A 17,204-nucleotide genomic window follows, 5' to 3' on the forward strand; every position below is an offset into this window, starting at 1 on the left:
CCGACCATGAACAGAACTAAGCGGAGAACTTAAATAGAACAGATAACAAGGGCTAAACAGATGATGGGGATGAACTAGATGATGGGGTGCAGGTCCAAAAGTCAATGAGGGACTCGTGAGGGAGCGTGTGAAAAGAACATCCTTGGGGCAAAAACTGTGAAACTGTGTTGTGCTTCGAACGGTTGGGGGGAGGGCGAAGTGATCATTTGGTTGAAATTCACAGCCTCACCACTAGATGGCTAAGATACATTTCATACACTGGACCTTTAAGACCGCTTTCATCATTTCTGCAACTTTTGATTCCAAGACTTTAAAAATGCAAACAAACATATGATATCATGCACTAAGGTGTTGGGCTTTTTTTGTCCACAAATCATAGATCTGATTTATGTGCACATTTATGTTTCACTTTTTTTCGCATTTCACGTCTTTTCCGCGGCAGGAAATAGGGGGCGACACACTCTTTTCAGAAAGTCGCAAGCGCACCGCAGGTCATGTGACAAGAACCGACCAGTCAATATAGACAAGCTCAATGAAAATGGAGACACAGATGATCATAGCATAACTAAATCTAGTAGCAGAGTTATTACCATGTATTGTCAGTGCATATAATCCATATCTCCTTTGTTTATATCCCCTCGTCTCAAGGGCTATCGTGGCCCATGGTTGCTTAGCGACGACAGACGCCAGGAGAGCGCAAAGTACAGGCGGTTTAGAAAAAGCGCGGTTTTAGACTCAAAATGTGAATCGTTATTATTAGCATATCTTCATCTTAATACCAAAACAAAACTTGTTTTTTCATGTGTATGCACATATATATATATATTGTCATCTGATTGTCTGCAATATTTGTAAAACTTTTACATTTTGTGAACCGTTTAGAATTAAATACTCTTCCAGTTTGTCACTGTGTCACCTGCTGACTCAATGGCTGTCATTGTTTGTGTGACTCATTCCACTTTTGTTCCTTATTACTCAGTTTATTATATTTTATAATGAAATATATGCTTTTTTCACTCATAGACATACTGATAATAAGAGTTTCAACAGATGGAGATGATGTGTACACACACACACACATCTGTTTCGCCTCACATCAAGCGACTTTATCACTGTATCTACTTCCTACAGTAAATTAATATCTAAATGCAGGAAACAATATGACAGTGGAAGATTTGAAAGTGTCCTCATAGATTACTGTAATTCAAATGGAGTGGGGAAATGCCTTCATCTTGAATTATTGATCAAACCCCTCACGAGTATGTGCAGTGTCTTTTTTCCAATCTCTCGTACTTTTGATCTTTCCCACAATCCCCTTTTTTCGTTTTTCATTTACAGAATGTTTTAAATAAAAATTAACTAATAAATAAATAAAGCCTATTTGTGAAGTCATTCCCATTTTTTGCGTTTTGACATCTGAAAGGAATTCGGTACAATTTTTGAGTTGTCTAATTCTTAAGCTTCAAAAAATTGTATTCGTACGTTGCTTTCATGCCAGTGATGTCAGGTTTAGGGGTGTGTCTAGGTGAGGACCTTCATTGCGTTTTTGTGATGATTCACATCGTAAAAATTCATACGAATTCGGCACCTCTTTCATTGTTTAAGTTTTTTTAAGATCAACAGTGCACATGTACTCATTCGATTCACACATGAATTGTACAGAACCTCAACTATAACATCTTCATACTGTAGACTTTATCCTTTAGGACTATTCGTGGAAATACCAATTTGCATTTAATTAAAAACACGATCCGTTTTTGGTTCTTAAAGCATGTACATTTATTCACGATAGCCATCGAGACGACACAAGCTCTCTGTAAACAATAGTCGGTCTTTATGTAGAGTCGATTAGCAGGCGACCACCCATCTCATGAATAATAACATATGCTGACCTGTCATCCACGCATATGGAATCCCCCCAGCAGATGGAAGTTTGTTCGAGAGCATTTGGTGTCCTCGATTACTAATGAATCTGACCTTTTGAAAGTCAACAAGCAAAGACGATTAGACAACAACCGCATGTGGCAAGAACCTCCATCATCTGGATTCTTCAGCTGAGATGTTTGAACATCACGGTTCTTTCGTTGTAATGGAGTGTTATATAGTTGATTGACAAATGTAAAAAATGGTCAAGAATTAATCAGTCAGGTCAGAATTATTGTATTGAACATACTGCTCACTCAGGTTGTTTATAAAGCGATGGGCTTGTGCTACAAGACTATGTTTCCCATAATCCCATCTGCCAGCCCAAGAATGTTAAAACAGAAAGGTAAAGCCTCAATTACACATCTAACGTGCATCACAAGTCTGTAAGTGAAATAGACAGATAGACATTTAAAGTTGTTTTACAACAAAATTCATCAAATCTCTTTTGGCGGAAATCACTCAAATGTGCCTTTAAAAATTCCCTGGAACTCCCCGTAGGAATTAAGTTATATTGAGTTGGGAATCACCAGAGTTTCCGTGATTGGATGCTATATACACTGTATGTTAATACTGTATATTTTGTACCACAATATAAGTTATATATTTATATGCACAATTTATGTGTTCCTACTGAAGATCATGTGAGCTTCTATGGCTTTGATCATGTTGACAACCCATATTTATATTCTCGTCTACATTGGATGCAATCATATTCTTATACTTAAATACTTGTACTTATACAGTTCACGATGGCAACTGCTGTTAAATGCTGCTAAACCTGAAAGTCGCCACCAGTGGTTAAGTCGCAACTGTTATTAAGTCGGCTCGCATTACTTCAACTAACTGCACCCTTGACACTGATCCCTACAACAACCAGTCTGAAATGAAAAAGTTCTCAACTCCAAAGTGCATGAGCGTTGACACGTCAAGTTGAGTTCACTTAAGTTCCTGGTTCTCTGCAAGAGATAAACCTCCCTAAGGCTATAAACCAAGCAAAAACCAGTAATGATTATGACACGATCTACATCAAGAAGGACCACCAGAATCGTCTTCTGATTGCTCAAGATCACTGTGACTGAGTGGACACTATCTTCCTCTCGTCATTGAAGCACTAGCTTGCAGTTAAAGTACCAGAGATCTAATGTTCTTCCCTTTTGGTCCACAGGGAATCTTCCCGGCCAGCTACGTCCACTTGAAGAAGGCCGTCGTCACCAACAGGGGGTAAGAAACATTATACTGGATAAGAATCTTTATACTTGCAAAGCTCTTCACTTAGTGGGGAACAAAAAAATGGATAAAAGAGAAATGGATATTGTTAAAAGAGAAGACATTTTTGTTTCTTCCTTTTACTTTTAGTGTTATTTTGAGCTGATTTTGGGAGCGTGTACTCTTGTTTGTAACGTGTTCAAAGATTTTCTTAGATATTGAGCTTAGTCGGTTATACGGCATCAATTATATTATTTGTAATATTATTTACATATTCTGTTTTACAATATTATCTGTTTGCTTGGCTGTCTGTGTTTGTGTGTGTCTGTCTATCCATAGAATGACATTTAGATCTTAGTTTTTAAAACTTCATTCAGCTATTTTGCTTATGAGAATATGTAGTGTTTTCTAGTATTTATAAAGTATATTTAGTGTTTATACAACATATCTAGTGTTTATCTTGTGTTTATACCACGTATATATTGTTTATCTAGTGTTTATACACAGATTAATGTGGTCAAGTTGTTTTTCTATTTTGAAACATGCAACACAAATGTGTTTTTTAATGACAAAAATTATTAAAAGGTTAATGCGAATGAGACTTTAGTCTAGAAGATCTTATAATTGCATATTACATCATTAAATGTTTTTATGATTATTTTTATTTACTTTTGTCGTAATATATTGATGCAATATTAAACATCAACTCGTGTGTCTTATATATTATCAGTGTTTACTGCAAAGAAGTATATTTCTTACTAAGTATTGTTGTCTTGTTTTCTGTTAAAACCAAAAATTCAAGATGGATTTGTTTGAGAAGTAAAATTACAGTCTTGTTTCCTGAAAAAAAGTGTGTGCTTAAAACAAGAAGATGTATTTGCCAGTGGGATAAGAAAAATAAACTTAATTCATGCTTTAACTTAATTCAATAAACTCAATTTAAGCTTTAACTTAACTTGAATTAAGCTTAGTGATTTTTTCCTCACCCCAATTGCAGATATTTTTTCTCGTTTGAAGCATAAAGTCACTTAATTTAGATTTTTTTTCTTGGACTTAATGGATATATGTGATGCAATATTTAAAAATGAAGTTTCTAAAAATCATACCCATCAGGCCATATATCAGGTATATCTTTTAAGATTTTAGTGTTTGTTGCCGTTTGTTGCCTTTTGATCTTGTGTTTAGTGTTCTTAAACATTTCAGTCTACTTTTTCATAATTCAAAGATCGATGCTAAGACTCGAGAGCTTACAGATTTATTCACTTGCATAAATAAGATTCACCAGATTTAGTGACAAGCTGCTTAATATGTGTAAAGCATCAACCACCCGCCGTTCAAGAGTACTACAGTGTAAGCATGTGTTGGAAAACATCGAGTTACTCTTGGTTGTCAGTCCCACAGGGACTTCTCTTCTGAGATCGCGAGAAACTGCTCGTGTGGGGCTGTCAGCCAGTTTGTTTAAGCTTTTGATGTCTTCCAGTGTTTTTCGCAGGTGTTCGCATATCACTGCATGTAGATCTTCACAGTTTTCCCGCAGCTCACGAGCACACACATGCATTCGCTCGTCTTTATAGTGTGCAGGCAGCGCAGTTAAGCACATCCCTTGGGTCCTCTGTTTTTTTCAATCCCATGTTCCATTTCACTTCGAAATGTCGCAATACTTAAGTTGGTCGCAACTTTCGTTCAAACGTTGCGTTTAATTTTAAAAATAAGAGGATTTACTGTAGGCAAAGCGCTTTGCCTGGTCATCTGACACGTGTCCTGGGGTCAAATTGTAGGGTTTCATCAGAATCTTCTCAAGGGGAAGGAAAATGACTCCGTGAAAGATGTGGGCTCTTCGGAGGAATCTTTGGACACATGCGATGATAAAGCAGAACACAGAGATCAATCTATTTCCACAGTGTGTCAGAGAAGGGCAGAGGAAGGACACCGGTGGGCTGGAGGGACAACAGAATGCTGAAGATAAATGGACTGTGAGAACTAAAGAGACAGCAGGAAGATGAAGCAGCAATGAAAGCAGAATTTAATTTCGAATTGGTTTACAGATAATACCTCTGTGTCCTCTGTTATTTTAACGGCTCATTTAAATAGGTTGACAAATGCGATTTTTTATTCTGGTTGACGTGTTTCCTGTTGAAACAGGAAGTTAGGGTGGGACATATCAATCTATATTTGATAATGGATACAAAGTACTGCCTAATCTAACCTTTAACCGCAATCGTCCGCACTAACCAATGGTGTGTGTGTTTTTCTGCAGCCAATACGAGACGGTGGTCCCACTGGAAGACCCCATTGTGACAGAGGTCACCTCTACACTGCAGGAGTGGTCCGTTTTGTGGAAGCAGTTGTATGTGGTAAGTCCTATCTGATCGACTCCTCCTTCATCTCGGATTAGTCGCAGGCACAGTTGCAGTTAGCCGGCTACAAAAACTCATGTCACTCTGGAGACTGGATTATGGGGCTTTAGGGCTCAGGTACTGTGGATGTAGGAGACGGTCGAGATTCAGTAAAGTTCTGCCTGGTCTCATAGGAAATACATTACTCGTTACACTTTTTCGAGCACCGCAAAATTCGTACCATCAGGTACATATTGGTACAGTTTCGAGACACAAAAGTCTTCCGGGGGCGTTAAAGAGACAAACTGTATGTGACATCGATGCGACAATAGTAATGTTAACATCACCATATTATATTATATAGGGTGTGATCAGTGTTGGGTGTAATTAAGTTACTTTTCAACTTGAAAAAGTAAAGTAAGGGATTACTCAGATTTTTCTGTTATTTAATTATAGTTACTTCTAATGTAATTAAACTAAATACTGTGTGTAATAAATGTGTGTGCAGTAGTAGAACTGACATCACAATTTAAAGACTAAGTTTATAATCTGTGCTTTAATGTATAATTCTCACAATACTACTTTATGTAGTTTTTAATTATTTATTTGAATGAACGAAACATTTCATGTCTATCCTTGAATCACTTAACTAATCATGGTCGATTCGATTCGTAGTATCAATAGGATATTGAAAGAATTTAGTTATTAGCATTTAGTATTAATGAAGTACATTTTGGAGAGAGTCATTTGTTCAGTAATCTAATTACATTATTGAATATGTAGTAAGTAACTTGTATTTAATATCTTTTTAAGAGTAATTTGCCCAATACTGGGTGTAATGACTTTTAAATTATTCAGATGTTAAATGTATTATTTTGTACAATTTGAGCATGTAACCCAACCCAACCCCGCCCCTAAACCAAACAGTTTGTATATTATTCAATATATAGCAAAACACGTAACATGAAAATACGGATACATATGCTGTTTTTTCAAAAAGTGCAATTATTAAAAAAAAAAATATATATATAGGTATTTTGATTAGACGTGTCACAATTTATCAGTACTGGCAATAATCAATGAAAAACTAATATTGTTAATACAATTAAACCATTTTCATGTAGTTTGTGACATTCAACTTAATGTGAGAATTTACATAGGAATAGTTTTATAAACAATTTATGAATGAATAAAAACGCATGTAAATTGCTACTAAACGCAGGTTTGCAACATGGCTGTGTGTTTTACTTTTCACACAGAAATTTGACTTGGTTGTGTTAAATCATAATAGGCTCATTGTCTGCACTTGAAATATTTTTTAAAAACATTTTTTAGATCAGCCAATGGCATGATTTTGGGGTGTGGCCACATGTTTGCCCAGCCCACAGAATATGGAGGGCATTAAAAGTGTTTCTTGAAAAACCTTTTCAGATATCTGTTTAGTGCTGCATAGATTTCACTTTAAACTTAAAGTATTAACAAGCATTTATGAATCTTTATGGAAGATTATTACTAAGAATGCGATTTTATTTTGTCGCCAACCCTCGGAAGGCATTTATGCATACTTTCTTTTTATTTTGGATTCAAAGGTTTATGCAGATGAATCACCTTGAACATCAAAGACGTCTTTTATGTTACCTTAGAAAACGCGTGTGAAGATGATTTGAATAATTATAAAGCAGGAGAAGCTTTGTAGAAGACACAAATGTGTTGTCCTTCTTACAAATGAGGAAAGATGAACTCTGACAGTGTGTTTTATATGAGCCTGATGATTGACAAGCATTAGTGTAGGAAAGACAATGCAACTCACTGCGTCTGCTTTTCTCTTGTGTTGCGTAAACAGCAACAGCGTTTGACATGGAAGACATCTCGTAAGAAAGCACAAACTGAGCTCAGATTTGCCATGTGTCATCAGTAGTCAGTTTTATTGAAGATTTCAGTGTAAACTCAAATGTTTATAATCAATTTCAGCCAAAGTCAGATTATTTCACCTCTACAATCCACAGTACATTTATTTTGGGCAATTCCAGGGTTAGGGACATGACATTTTGCGTTATGGACGTGACAAAAAATGCTCAGAGAATTAATTTGTTTCGATAATATTGAAACATCTTGTAACAAAGTTCGTTAGGAAGAAAGGAGGCGGGGTCGGCTTGGCTGGGAAAACCTAAGACTTTATTTAAATAATACTATTTAATAATAATATTATCTCCGTCCCTGGAGATAATAAGGGAGGGTGAGGACCGCCCACCGGATCGCCAAACACTCCTTCTTGATGGTGCTGTACCTCATTTCAGTCCGTGAAAGCTTTTGACTGATGTACAGCACCGGACGATCCTCCCCCTCTACCGCGCTCACGCCCCAGTCCGACGCATCAGTCTGCAACAGAAAGGGGAATGAAAAATCTGGAGAGTGCAATAACGGCCCGCCACATAGAGCAGCCTTCACCTGGGTAAACCCCTGCTGACACTGCTCCGTCCATTGGACTATATCTGGTGCCCCTTTTTAGTGAGGTCAGTCAGCGGGTTTGTGAGGTCCCAAAAATTAGGTACAAATCGTCTATAATATCCCGCCAGCCCCAAGAACTGCCGCACCTCATTTTTGGTCTTGGGTCTCGGGGAGTTTGCAATCGCTGCCGTCACATCAATTTGGGGACGCACCTCTCCGTGACCCAAGTGGAAGCCCAGATACCTAACCTCTACTCGCCCATCCGCACACTTCTTCAGGTTAGCCGTCAGCCCCGCACTCCTCAGCGAACTCAGAACCGCTCTCAAGTTTTGCATATGCCGCTTCCAGTCATTACTGTATATAAAGATATCATCAAGATAGGCTGCGGCATATGTCGCATGAGGTCGGAGTATACGGTCCATGAGACGCTGAAAAGTAGCAGGGGCTCTGAATAAGCAGAACGGAAGCGTGACGAATTGGTGTAACCTGAACGGCGTAGTAAAGGCTGTTTTCTCCTTGGATAAGGGAGATAGAGGGATCTGCCAATATCCCTTCGTGAGATCCAATGTCGAATAAAAACGAGCAGTCTCTAGTCTGTCAAGTAATTCGTCAATTCGAGGCATTGGATATGCATCGAACTTCGACACAGCCTTCACCTTGCGCACGTTCTCGTGAATGCCTGGCCAAAAAAAACTGTCTTTTAGGCGATTTACAGTTGCAGTTTGTCCCAGGTATCCTGCCATTGGATTACAATGAGACGCCTGGAAAAGCATTTCCCGACGGCTTTTCGGTATGACTAACTGGGTTGTATCTTGTTTTGACTGAGTGTCCTGGGTCACTCGATACAACCGATCTTTTAAAATAGCGAAATATGGGTAGGTCAGTGGTTGCGCAGGATGGAGAAGCTGTCCGTCGATAGTACGGACCTGATCAAACGCATCTTTGAGCGACTCGTCCTGAGACTGCTCCAGAGGAAAATCATCGCCCTGGGAGAGAATTCTTCTCTCCACATCGCTCCGTTCCTCTGAGGCCGTCGTCAGAGGTCCCAGCTCCACTTCTCCCATCTGCCCCAGCGCCCCTCCCCCTCGCACTTGGTTTTGCCCAGAAACATCCGGACATAAGTGGCCCAATAATGTCGGAAATAATGGCCAATTTGTTCCCAAAATTAGCGGAGGCCGGAGGTGACGTTAACAGCCACCTTTACACTATGTTTTTGTCCCCTGAATTGTGTGGTCAAGGACACCAAAGGATACTTCACCACGTCCCCGTGTAAACACCTTACCTTAACCCCGGGGCTCGTATCCATTGCCCCAAATTGAATCAGGCTTAGGTGAATCGAGGTTTGGTTACACCCTGAATCCGCCAACGCCTGATATATACCCCCCTAATACTCTCAGGTATTTGGTATAGCCCGTCCTGACCGAGGGCGGCCTGAGGGTTGTCGGGAACCCGGATCATCACACCGACCTCCATCATAAGACATCGGTCAATAAAATGTCCGGGGTCCCTACAACGCCAACAGGCTGGCCCAGGAGTCTCCGCCGCCCCGCGGCAGGAAGCAGACCCCCGAATTGGCGAGGAGAGGCTGAAGAAGGGCGAGAGGCATGTGAAGCGTTGCCCGTCCGGTTGGGGTTTCCCTCCGGGGACCTTACAGTTCCGTATGGCCCCGCCTATGGTGGGAAGCGGGTTCGCGGCGCAGAACGCGGGTAGAAGTTCCCCGAGACCTGGGAAAGGGCACACGTTTGAAAGAGGGGAAGAAGACAATAGGGGGAGAGAGAGAAAGAGATAATGGGGTCGTGCCGACCCCGGGGCACGCCACCAACTGGTCCTCTGCCAGCTGGATGGCCTGGACCAGCGTCGTCTGGCGGTGACACTGGACCCATTGGGCGGTTTTCTTGGGCAACCGCGCCACAAACTGCCCCAGCGTCACCTGGTCGACAATGGTATCGGCGGTTGTGGCCCCGGCCATCAGCCATTTGCGGCAGGCATCCCGGAGCTGGTGAGCGAAGGCGAAGGCTGGGAGCGCTCCCCGAATTCCAGGGATCAGAACCACTGCCGATGCTGCTCAGGACTCCGGCCAACCCGTTGGAGGATCGCCGTCTTGAGGTCAGCGTACTTCATCAAATTCTCCACCGGAAGTTGTTGGGTGACCATCTGGGCTTCTCCGAACAGGAGTGGGATAAGGCGGGCTGCCCATGCGTCTGGCTGCCCTCCGGATAGTTCCGCGGACCTCTCGAATAAATCCAAGAAGGCTTCTGGCTCGTCCTGGGCTCCCATCTTATGCAGCGGTACCGTCGGGGATGCATCCGATGGGGAGGAGCCTCTCCCCTGGCTCAACCAGCTCCGGAATGACTCGCTGTCCTCCTGTTGAGTCTGGATGAGGGCCTGGAAACATCTCTCCTGATCTTCCGGAAGATTCAACAGGGCCTGATGATGTTCTTGGTGGAGACCAGCGAGTGAGGAGATAACCTCCGCAAACGGCGATCCTGGCGGGGACTGCATGGTGGCGGCTCCTTCCTTTCATCCCGGGTTTCGGCACCAGTGTAACAAAGTTCGTAAGGAAGAAAGGCGGGGTCGGCTTGTCTGGGAAAACGTAAGACTTTATTTAAATAATACGTCCGGGTTTCAAATACCCGCTTTCTCAGTCCGTTTTACAACTCTCTGGTTGACGAATCTTTCTCCATTGGGATTTCCTGGACGCACCGTCTCTGTGGCTCCCGTACAGCGTGTTTTCCCAGCCGGTTTCTCTCTCTCCTCTGGCTTCCTCCTTCGTGCCTTAAAAGTGTCTCCTCGCCAATTACTAGAACGAGAAGCAGGTGTTTTCACTATAGCGTTGATCTGCTTACTCACCGTCATTCTCCCGACATGCCCTCTCCGCGCAGACCGTGTTACACCACGCCCCCCTTGCCACACATTTGTTTATATTTGTCTTTGAAAAAAAGATTCTATTTTAAAAAGGGAAATAAAAATGCGTTATGGATGTGACAAAACTTGTGTTTTGGGAAACGATAAACTTTGTAGGATTAATGTAAAATAAAATGCACAATCCTGAACCAATAATACCCAATGAATGGAGAAGGGATGCCTCTTCATAGAACATAAAATAGTTACTTTATATTCATTTTTTATGTGTCCATTTAGGAGGAATATGAAGCGTTATGGATGTGACAATCCTGAAAATGGCTCTTACCAGACTATGAAAAATCATGCACTAAAAATAAAACAAATGCTTTACAAATTTTAAGAGAGATCTCACATGGATATTTGAACTACCAAATGTTCAAATCTGTGTTACCATAGTAAAAACGTGATAAGGTTGACATTTTCACGGCATTGCCCTTTTACACCTCCATACTCTTCATGAATTTTAATCATTTGTGTCCATTTTAATTTAAATTTAGGAGAAACATCTGAGAACTAAGATGATACTTCAATAAAACACAATTGTAAATCTCAGATATGAAAGACCAACATCAATAACATTTCCTTCTGGGATAATGTAACCGCCTCAGATTTTACAACGTCATTGCTTACTGCTTTTTGAAAAAAAAAAATCAATTTTCATGTAATTTCCTGTTAGGACTAATTTTAGACCTTCTCAAACATCATAAACTCAAAGACACTAATAATAAACCTACAGGATTCTGACAGGACTCCTTATACAGGCTAATTTGGTGGCCTGCAGAAAAGAGGATGACTAATTCATACCGATTTAAGGTTACGTAACAGGGGGAACACAAAGAAAGGCGAGTCTCCAGCTAGCGGGGATTCACGCTCCACGGCATCGGTTAGAGAGATGTGGACAAGGCAGGCAGCCAGTCACGTGAAAACTGTTGTCGTAATGGCTTGATACAAACAATCTCCATTAGGAACGTCAATGTTTCTGGGACTCTGACCAAAGCTGCGGTTCTTTTTGGAAGCCAGTGTCGGTGATAAAATTAGTTGTGACTAATTATTGAACAATGTTTTAGAGATTTGCTGTTTGATAGTTTAGCTGTGGTTGGTCTGGCAGATGCACTTTGCCATCTTCACATTGATGTGTGTTTAATTAGTAAAGTGTTAACATTGTTGTGCGTGTGAATAGATTTAAGTCGGTGTATTTGAAATTCGGTTCTCTAAAAATCAATCATAGATTAACCAGATTACAAAGTGTAAAAAATTGCTTGTTGTTGCTGTTGTGTTTAAATTTAAGCAATTTTGTTGTTAAATATCTTATAAGTCATCATAATTTAATATAATTTAATATCATTTTTATAATAACATTGAATATAATAATATGATCAAATATTATATTATTATATCATAGACCGTTTCGCAAGATGTAAACACTGGTCCTAAAGCACGTCTGGTTCTTTGTATTTTTTTAATATAATATAATATCTTCCATAATGTATTAAATTAATGAATGAATTATTGTTTAACGTTTTTATTCTGGATGTTACTTTTGTTGTATTTTCTTCAGAAGTTTGTTTAATATTTAGGGAAGTTATACAGGAAGTTTTTCTGGACCAGCGTAAGACCAGTGTTGTTCACGTCTTTTTAAGTGGTATATATATATATATATATACAGTACAGTAAATAATATATATACATATATATATATATATACAATATATATATATATTAAATAAATATAATACACAATAAATATTATATAATCATATATAATTAAAAAGTATAATATTTAATAATAAATACAATATTTAACAACAATAATTGAAAACAACAGTAGTTCTATAATATAAATTAAATGTTAATAATAATAATGTAGTTTTGTGACTTGATTTAATGTCAGTGCTAAACAAAATTCTTAATGCTTATATGTTTTCTAAATATTTATTTCACTTTTTTGTGAATTGTCGATACAGTACAATAGGACCGACTTAGACTACAGTAAAGAAGATTGTTGACATTCCTAAAAATGCAATGGATGGCGCGATCATACAATACATGCCTGTTGTAGTATAACAGTTGAGGCTTTTTATTGACTGACAGGTTTCGCTACAGACTACTGTTTTATAAAACTGGGCTAATTTATCAGTCACACGGATTAGTCATACCAATGGAGATCTGTGCCTTATGTCTTAGATGTCAGGTAATGTTACCATTATTACATAACTTTCCAGCACGCTTGAATTATTATCTTATATTAGAGACGCTTCATGCTGTTCATGACATCAGATGCTCATTACAAAATCTGGTCTCTCCAGGACCATTTGTTTCAGCAACACTGAGACATTTGTCACAAGTCACTGCTCATTTGCTCCCACAGGCCTCAGTAACAGTCATATCAATATGATCACAGATGCCAGACTGAAAATACTTTTTGCTCAGGAATAGAATAAGAAAAATAGAAAGATGTGTATGTCTGTCTGGTTTTCCTTTTCACCAATGCCTGCTTACCGGCATATCAATTCATGTAAAGGTACTACTTCTCCTGTGACCTTCAAGAAAGTCTAGTATTCATGGCATTGCTAAACCAAGCGACGTTGGGATTTGACATTTTCACCTATTCCATAAAAGCATGTTATTAATGCACCCATGTTCCATACAGCTTTATTACTGCACTCAGCTCTGTTTTACACACAACCGCATGTCAAGACCCCTTTGGTCGGACCCCCACCAGCGATGCTGCCTGCAGGGCAAGCCACCAAAGACGTTAGAAGCATACGCGTGAAAGCTTTTTTATTTACATCCCATCAAAATGATGAAACCTTGTGTCAAACTGTCACTTCATCCTTGTTAACTGTCACTTACAGTGCTCCCGCGGTCAGCAACATTAGAAAACCATGTCTTGCACCTTTTGTAGGCCTTTAGGGTTTTTAACTGAGATGTGATTTTCTCAGGTAGCTATAAAGCATAATTGACCGACAGAGGCTTGCCGTTGTTATTTGTAAACATAAAATCATAGCTCACAAAGCAACAAACTATTTGTTATTTGAAGCAGTTCAAATCTACATAAACACACGTAAACTACAAACTATATTTTAATTTAAATGTATTTATAGTGTGGGAAAATGTTTCTTTTAATTTTAACAACTGTCAAATGATTATCTCAAAATTATTTTAAATATAATTCAGCCTCACATTTAAATGATTTTTTACCTTATTTACGGTGTATTGTATTTTATTTAATTTGTTTATTCATTTAATTTATTTACTTTAAATAATTTACATTATTCACATGTTTTTTTAATGTTGTTTTTATTTTTGTTTTTATTTGTTTACTACATTTATGTATATACAATTTATAATATTCAATAATGTTTCTTTCATTTGAAAACACATCATATTTTTTATGCAATATGCATAGTTAATTACATTTTTTGACTTGAAGCTTTATGTAACTTACTTGCTGTAAGTAAAGCAATATTTTCAATATTCCACGTGAAATAAACGATCTATACGAACTGATGTACTTTTGTGATTGTAAACGTACGCCTGTATATATGAAGTGACTTAAAAAACGTATAAAAATATTCGATAAAAACTATTAATCATGGTTAATTGCATCCTGAAAGCAATTTTGGTTAACAAAATATATGTCTGTGTGCATCTGCATATTATTATAGTATTCATAAAATAAAAATGTCTAAACATTTATATTATTTAAATGATTGGTAATTATAAGAAAATCCAACTAAATATATCCTAAATACTGTACGTACACATGTATGTGTATGTGAATAGAAATACAAAATTTATGTATTTAAAATTAAATGTGAACAAAAGCTTTATTCTCGATGCATTTAATCGTTTGACAGATCTAAAAAATTAATATCTACTGTTGTTCATTTATTAGCATCTGTACAGTAGATGGTTACTTTCCGACACTTTTCCAACCCTTGTAGTGAATTTGATACAGATGTAGATAGGTCACGACCTCAGGAATGTAAGATGTGTTGGCAACGCAGCCCAAGACAAAACATGGTGCCAGGTTGCGACGTGTTCAGTCGGGATTCACATGCTCACTTGATCGACCACGGCACCTATGTCTGGTTTTAGCACCGAGTTTTCAGCAAAGAGGAAGTTGTACTGCGAGGTTAAAGTGTCTCTGAATGTGTTAGTGTGTTAAAGATGACTCACAACGTATTTCCATCACTAACAACTTTCTCATGGAGGTCAAGCAACAAATCAGTGCCTTTTTACCCTAATACCACTTTTCATTTTTTTAGGTTATTTAGGTTCAACACAGTTTTGTATGCCACACTCATTGTTGACTCTTAAGACAAAAAATAATAATACAATTAAATGACCAAGTGTATACCAGTTATCTTTCATTAGGATTCCTTAACTGACACATCTCTAACTCAAAGAGTGACACGCCTCCACAGTTTTCTGGAAGTACTCGGGCAGCATGACAGAGTGTTGAAACAGGCCAGATGTTAAACAGATATAATTACCTTGGGTTTTCTGAAGAAGTGCTACATGTCTTATTAGCGCTTGTGAAAGATCGCTGTAGGCCTGGTTATAATTTAATTGCCATTCCTTTTGACATAAAGACCACTCAGATGGGTCAAGATCACTCATTCGTGTCGCGCTACTTAGGGAAACTGCAAATAACAACTCTATTGATGATCTTGACACTGTGTGCCCCAAGGTTATTTTAGTTTACTCAAAAAATGAAAACGTCTCTGTTCATTGAAATCAAATTAAATATTGACCTTAAAACTGTTGTTAAAAACTTAACTATGTTGCTTCAAAATTAAACTCTGATGTGCAAAATCGATAACCTTTTCATATAATAAATGTAATTGTAAATTTTCAGTACACATAATTGGGAACTATCTGTTTGTTTTTGCTTACTTCTTTATGCTTATGCTGTGGCAGTGTTTATATATATATTATTTTTGTAATTATAATTTTATCTTCCTTTTTTCATTATAGTTATTTTTTTAGATGCTGTTTTGAGTTTTCTTTGGTTTGACTTTGGATGTGAGATGGTGTTGATTATGTGTTGGTGATATTAATGAAGATCGGAATTTAAGTTGTTATCGAATTATATTGTTCAGTGTAACAATTGGGGTACACAGATGTGTACAATGATGATAATGATGACATCATTTTAAATGTGGATGTGATAAACTTAATGGCTAAACACACTGAAGGAGGCATTAGCCAAACGTTTGTGTTATCTTGCCTCCCATCATGGAATGAAAGTAATTAATATAATACTTCTTATCCGAGTGTGAATCACTGTGTATAAGGAATATTTTTTGAAGATTAACGCATTACTATTACCAAGGAAATACAAGAGCGCAGTGGACGTTACTAGGAAATCAAAAATATAAAGAAATAAGTTTGAAGCACTAAAATTATAATAATAAACAAAAAATAAAGCTAAAATAGAAATTAATTAATATTATATAGCAACATAAAACATAAACAAACATATTATAAAATGACGAAAGCATTTAACAAAATTGCTAAAACTTTTACTAAAATTAACATAAAAACGAAAGATTTAAAAAGTAAAACTAATTTAAAATATGAATAAAACAAACAAAAAATACATTTCAGGAAATATTTAAAGTACTCTAATTGTACACACTGCTTTTTGAAAAAATATTTTACATAATATATTATAATATATAATATTCTTTAACAAAAATGAGGAAACACTAAATAACAGATAATAGAAACTTACGCAACCACTGAACAAAAAGTGCAGTCCTTGAAAGTCTACATCCCCAAAATGTTTGAAATATATATCGTGTGCAGTGTTCAGCCCCTGATGTCACAGATATTCAACTCGATCACTTCAGGACGGTGACAGTAGTGAGATGAGATGTGTCGAAACACTCAGGTCACCATTGACAAAATGAGATTTCTCTGACAATAGATGAGATTTTTGCTGAATCTTGTGAGAGTATACTGTTATCTCTACACAGAGCAGTAATAGTAGTAAAATAACTTTAGTTTTTATATCTATATCTAAAAATCTGTTTTTATTCATTCTGAGCTTGATTGTTGTTTTTGGCTAAAAGTTGCAACTTTACTTTTTTACTTGTTTTATGTTGATGTAAATTTACATTTACAGATGCAAAAATGTAGCCTACACTGTAAAATATGGTGTAATCGGTAAGTAATCATAACAATAAGTTATGTTTTTACATTAGCGCATCCATATACTACACTACTACTACTACTAATAATAATGATATTTAATATTAAACAAAGCCAATTTTATTATATAAAATTAAGGCTATATCGCATTTTTAATAGTTGCAATTTTGTTTCAACAACTTCATAGAAGGCATATTCACATAAAAATTCACATATGCTCTT

At 37.6% G+C, this 17,204-nt stretch overlaps 1 protein-coding gene across 10 annotated transcripts in view; it reads left to right on the top strand.

The window, feature by feature from the left end:
• dock3 (dedicator of cytokinesis 3) overlaps positions 1–17,204 on the top strand; it is a 162,016-nt gene that overhangs the window by 58,944 nt on the left and 85,868 nt on the right. For all 10 annotated transcript variants that reach the window (XR_008907726.1, XM_056759059.1, XM_056759064.1 and 7 more), the window contains exons 4-5: positions 3,092–3,147; positions 5,390–5,486. Coding sequence is in view for 9 of the 10 variants with exons in the window: in XM_056759059.1 (XP_056615037.1) it covers positions 3,092–3,147; positions 5,390–5,486 (153 nt within the window). In the remaining variant the exon portion in view is untranslated. The remainder of the gene's footprint in view (positions 1–3,091; positions 3,148–5,389; positions 5,487–17,204) is intronic.

This window comes from Triplophysa dalaica, chromosome 10, assembly GCF_015846415.1.
Source record: "Triplophysa dalaica isolate WHDGS20190420 chromosome 10, ASM1584641v1, whole genome shotgun sequence".
Lineage (NCBI taxonomy): Eukaryota > Metazoa > Chordata > Actinopteri > Cypriniformes > Nemacheilidae > Triplophysa > Triplophysa dalaica.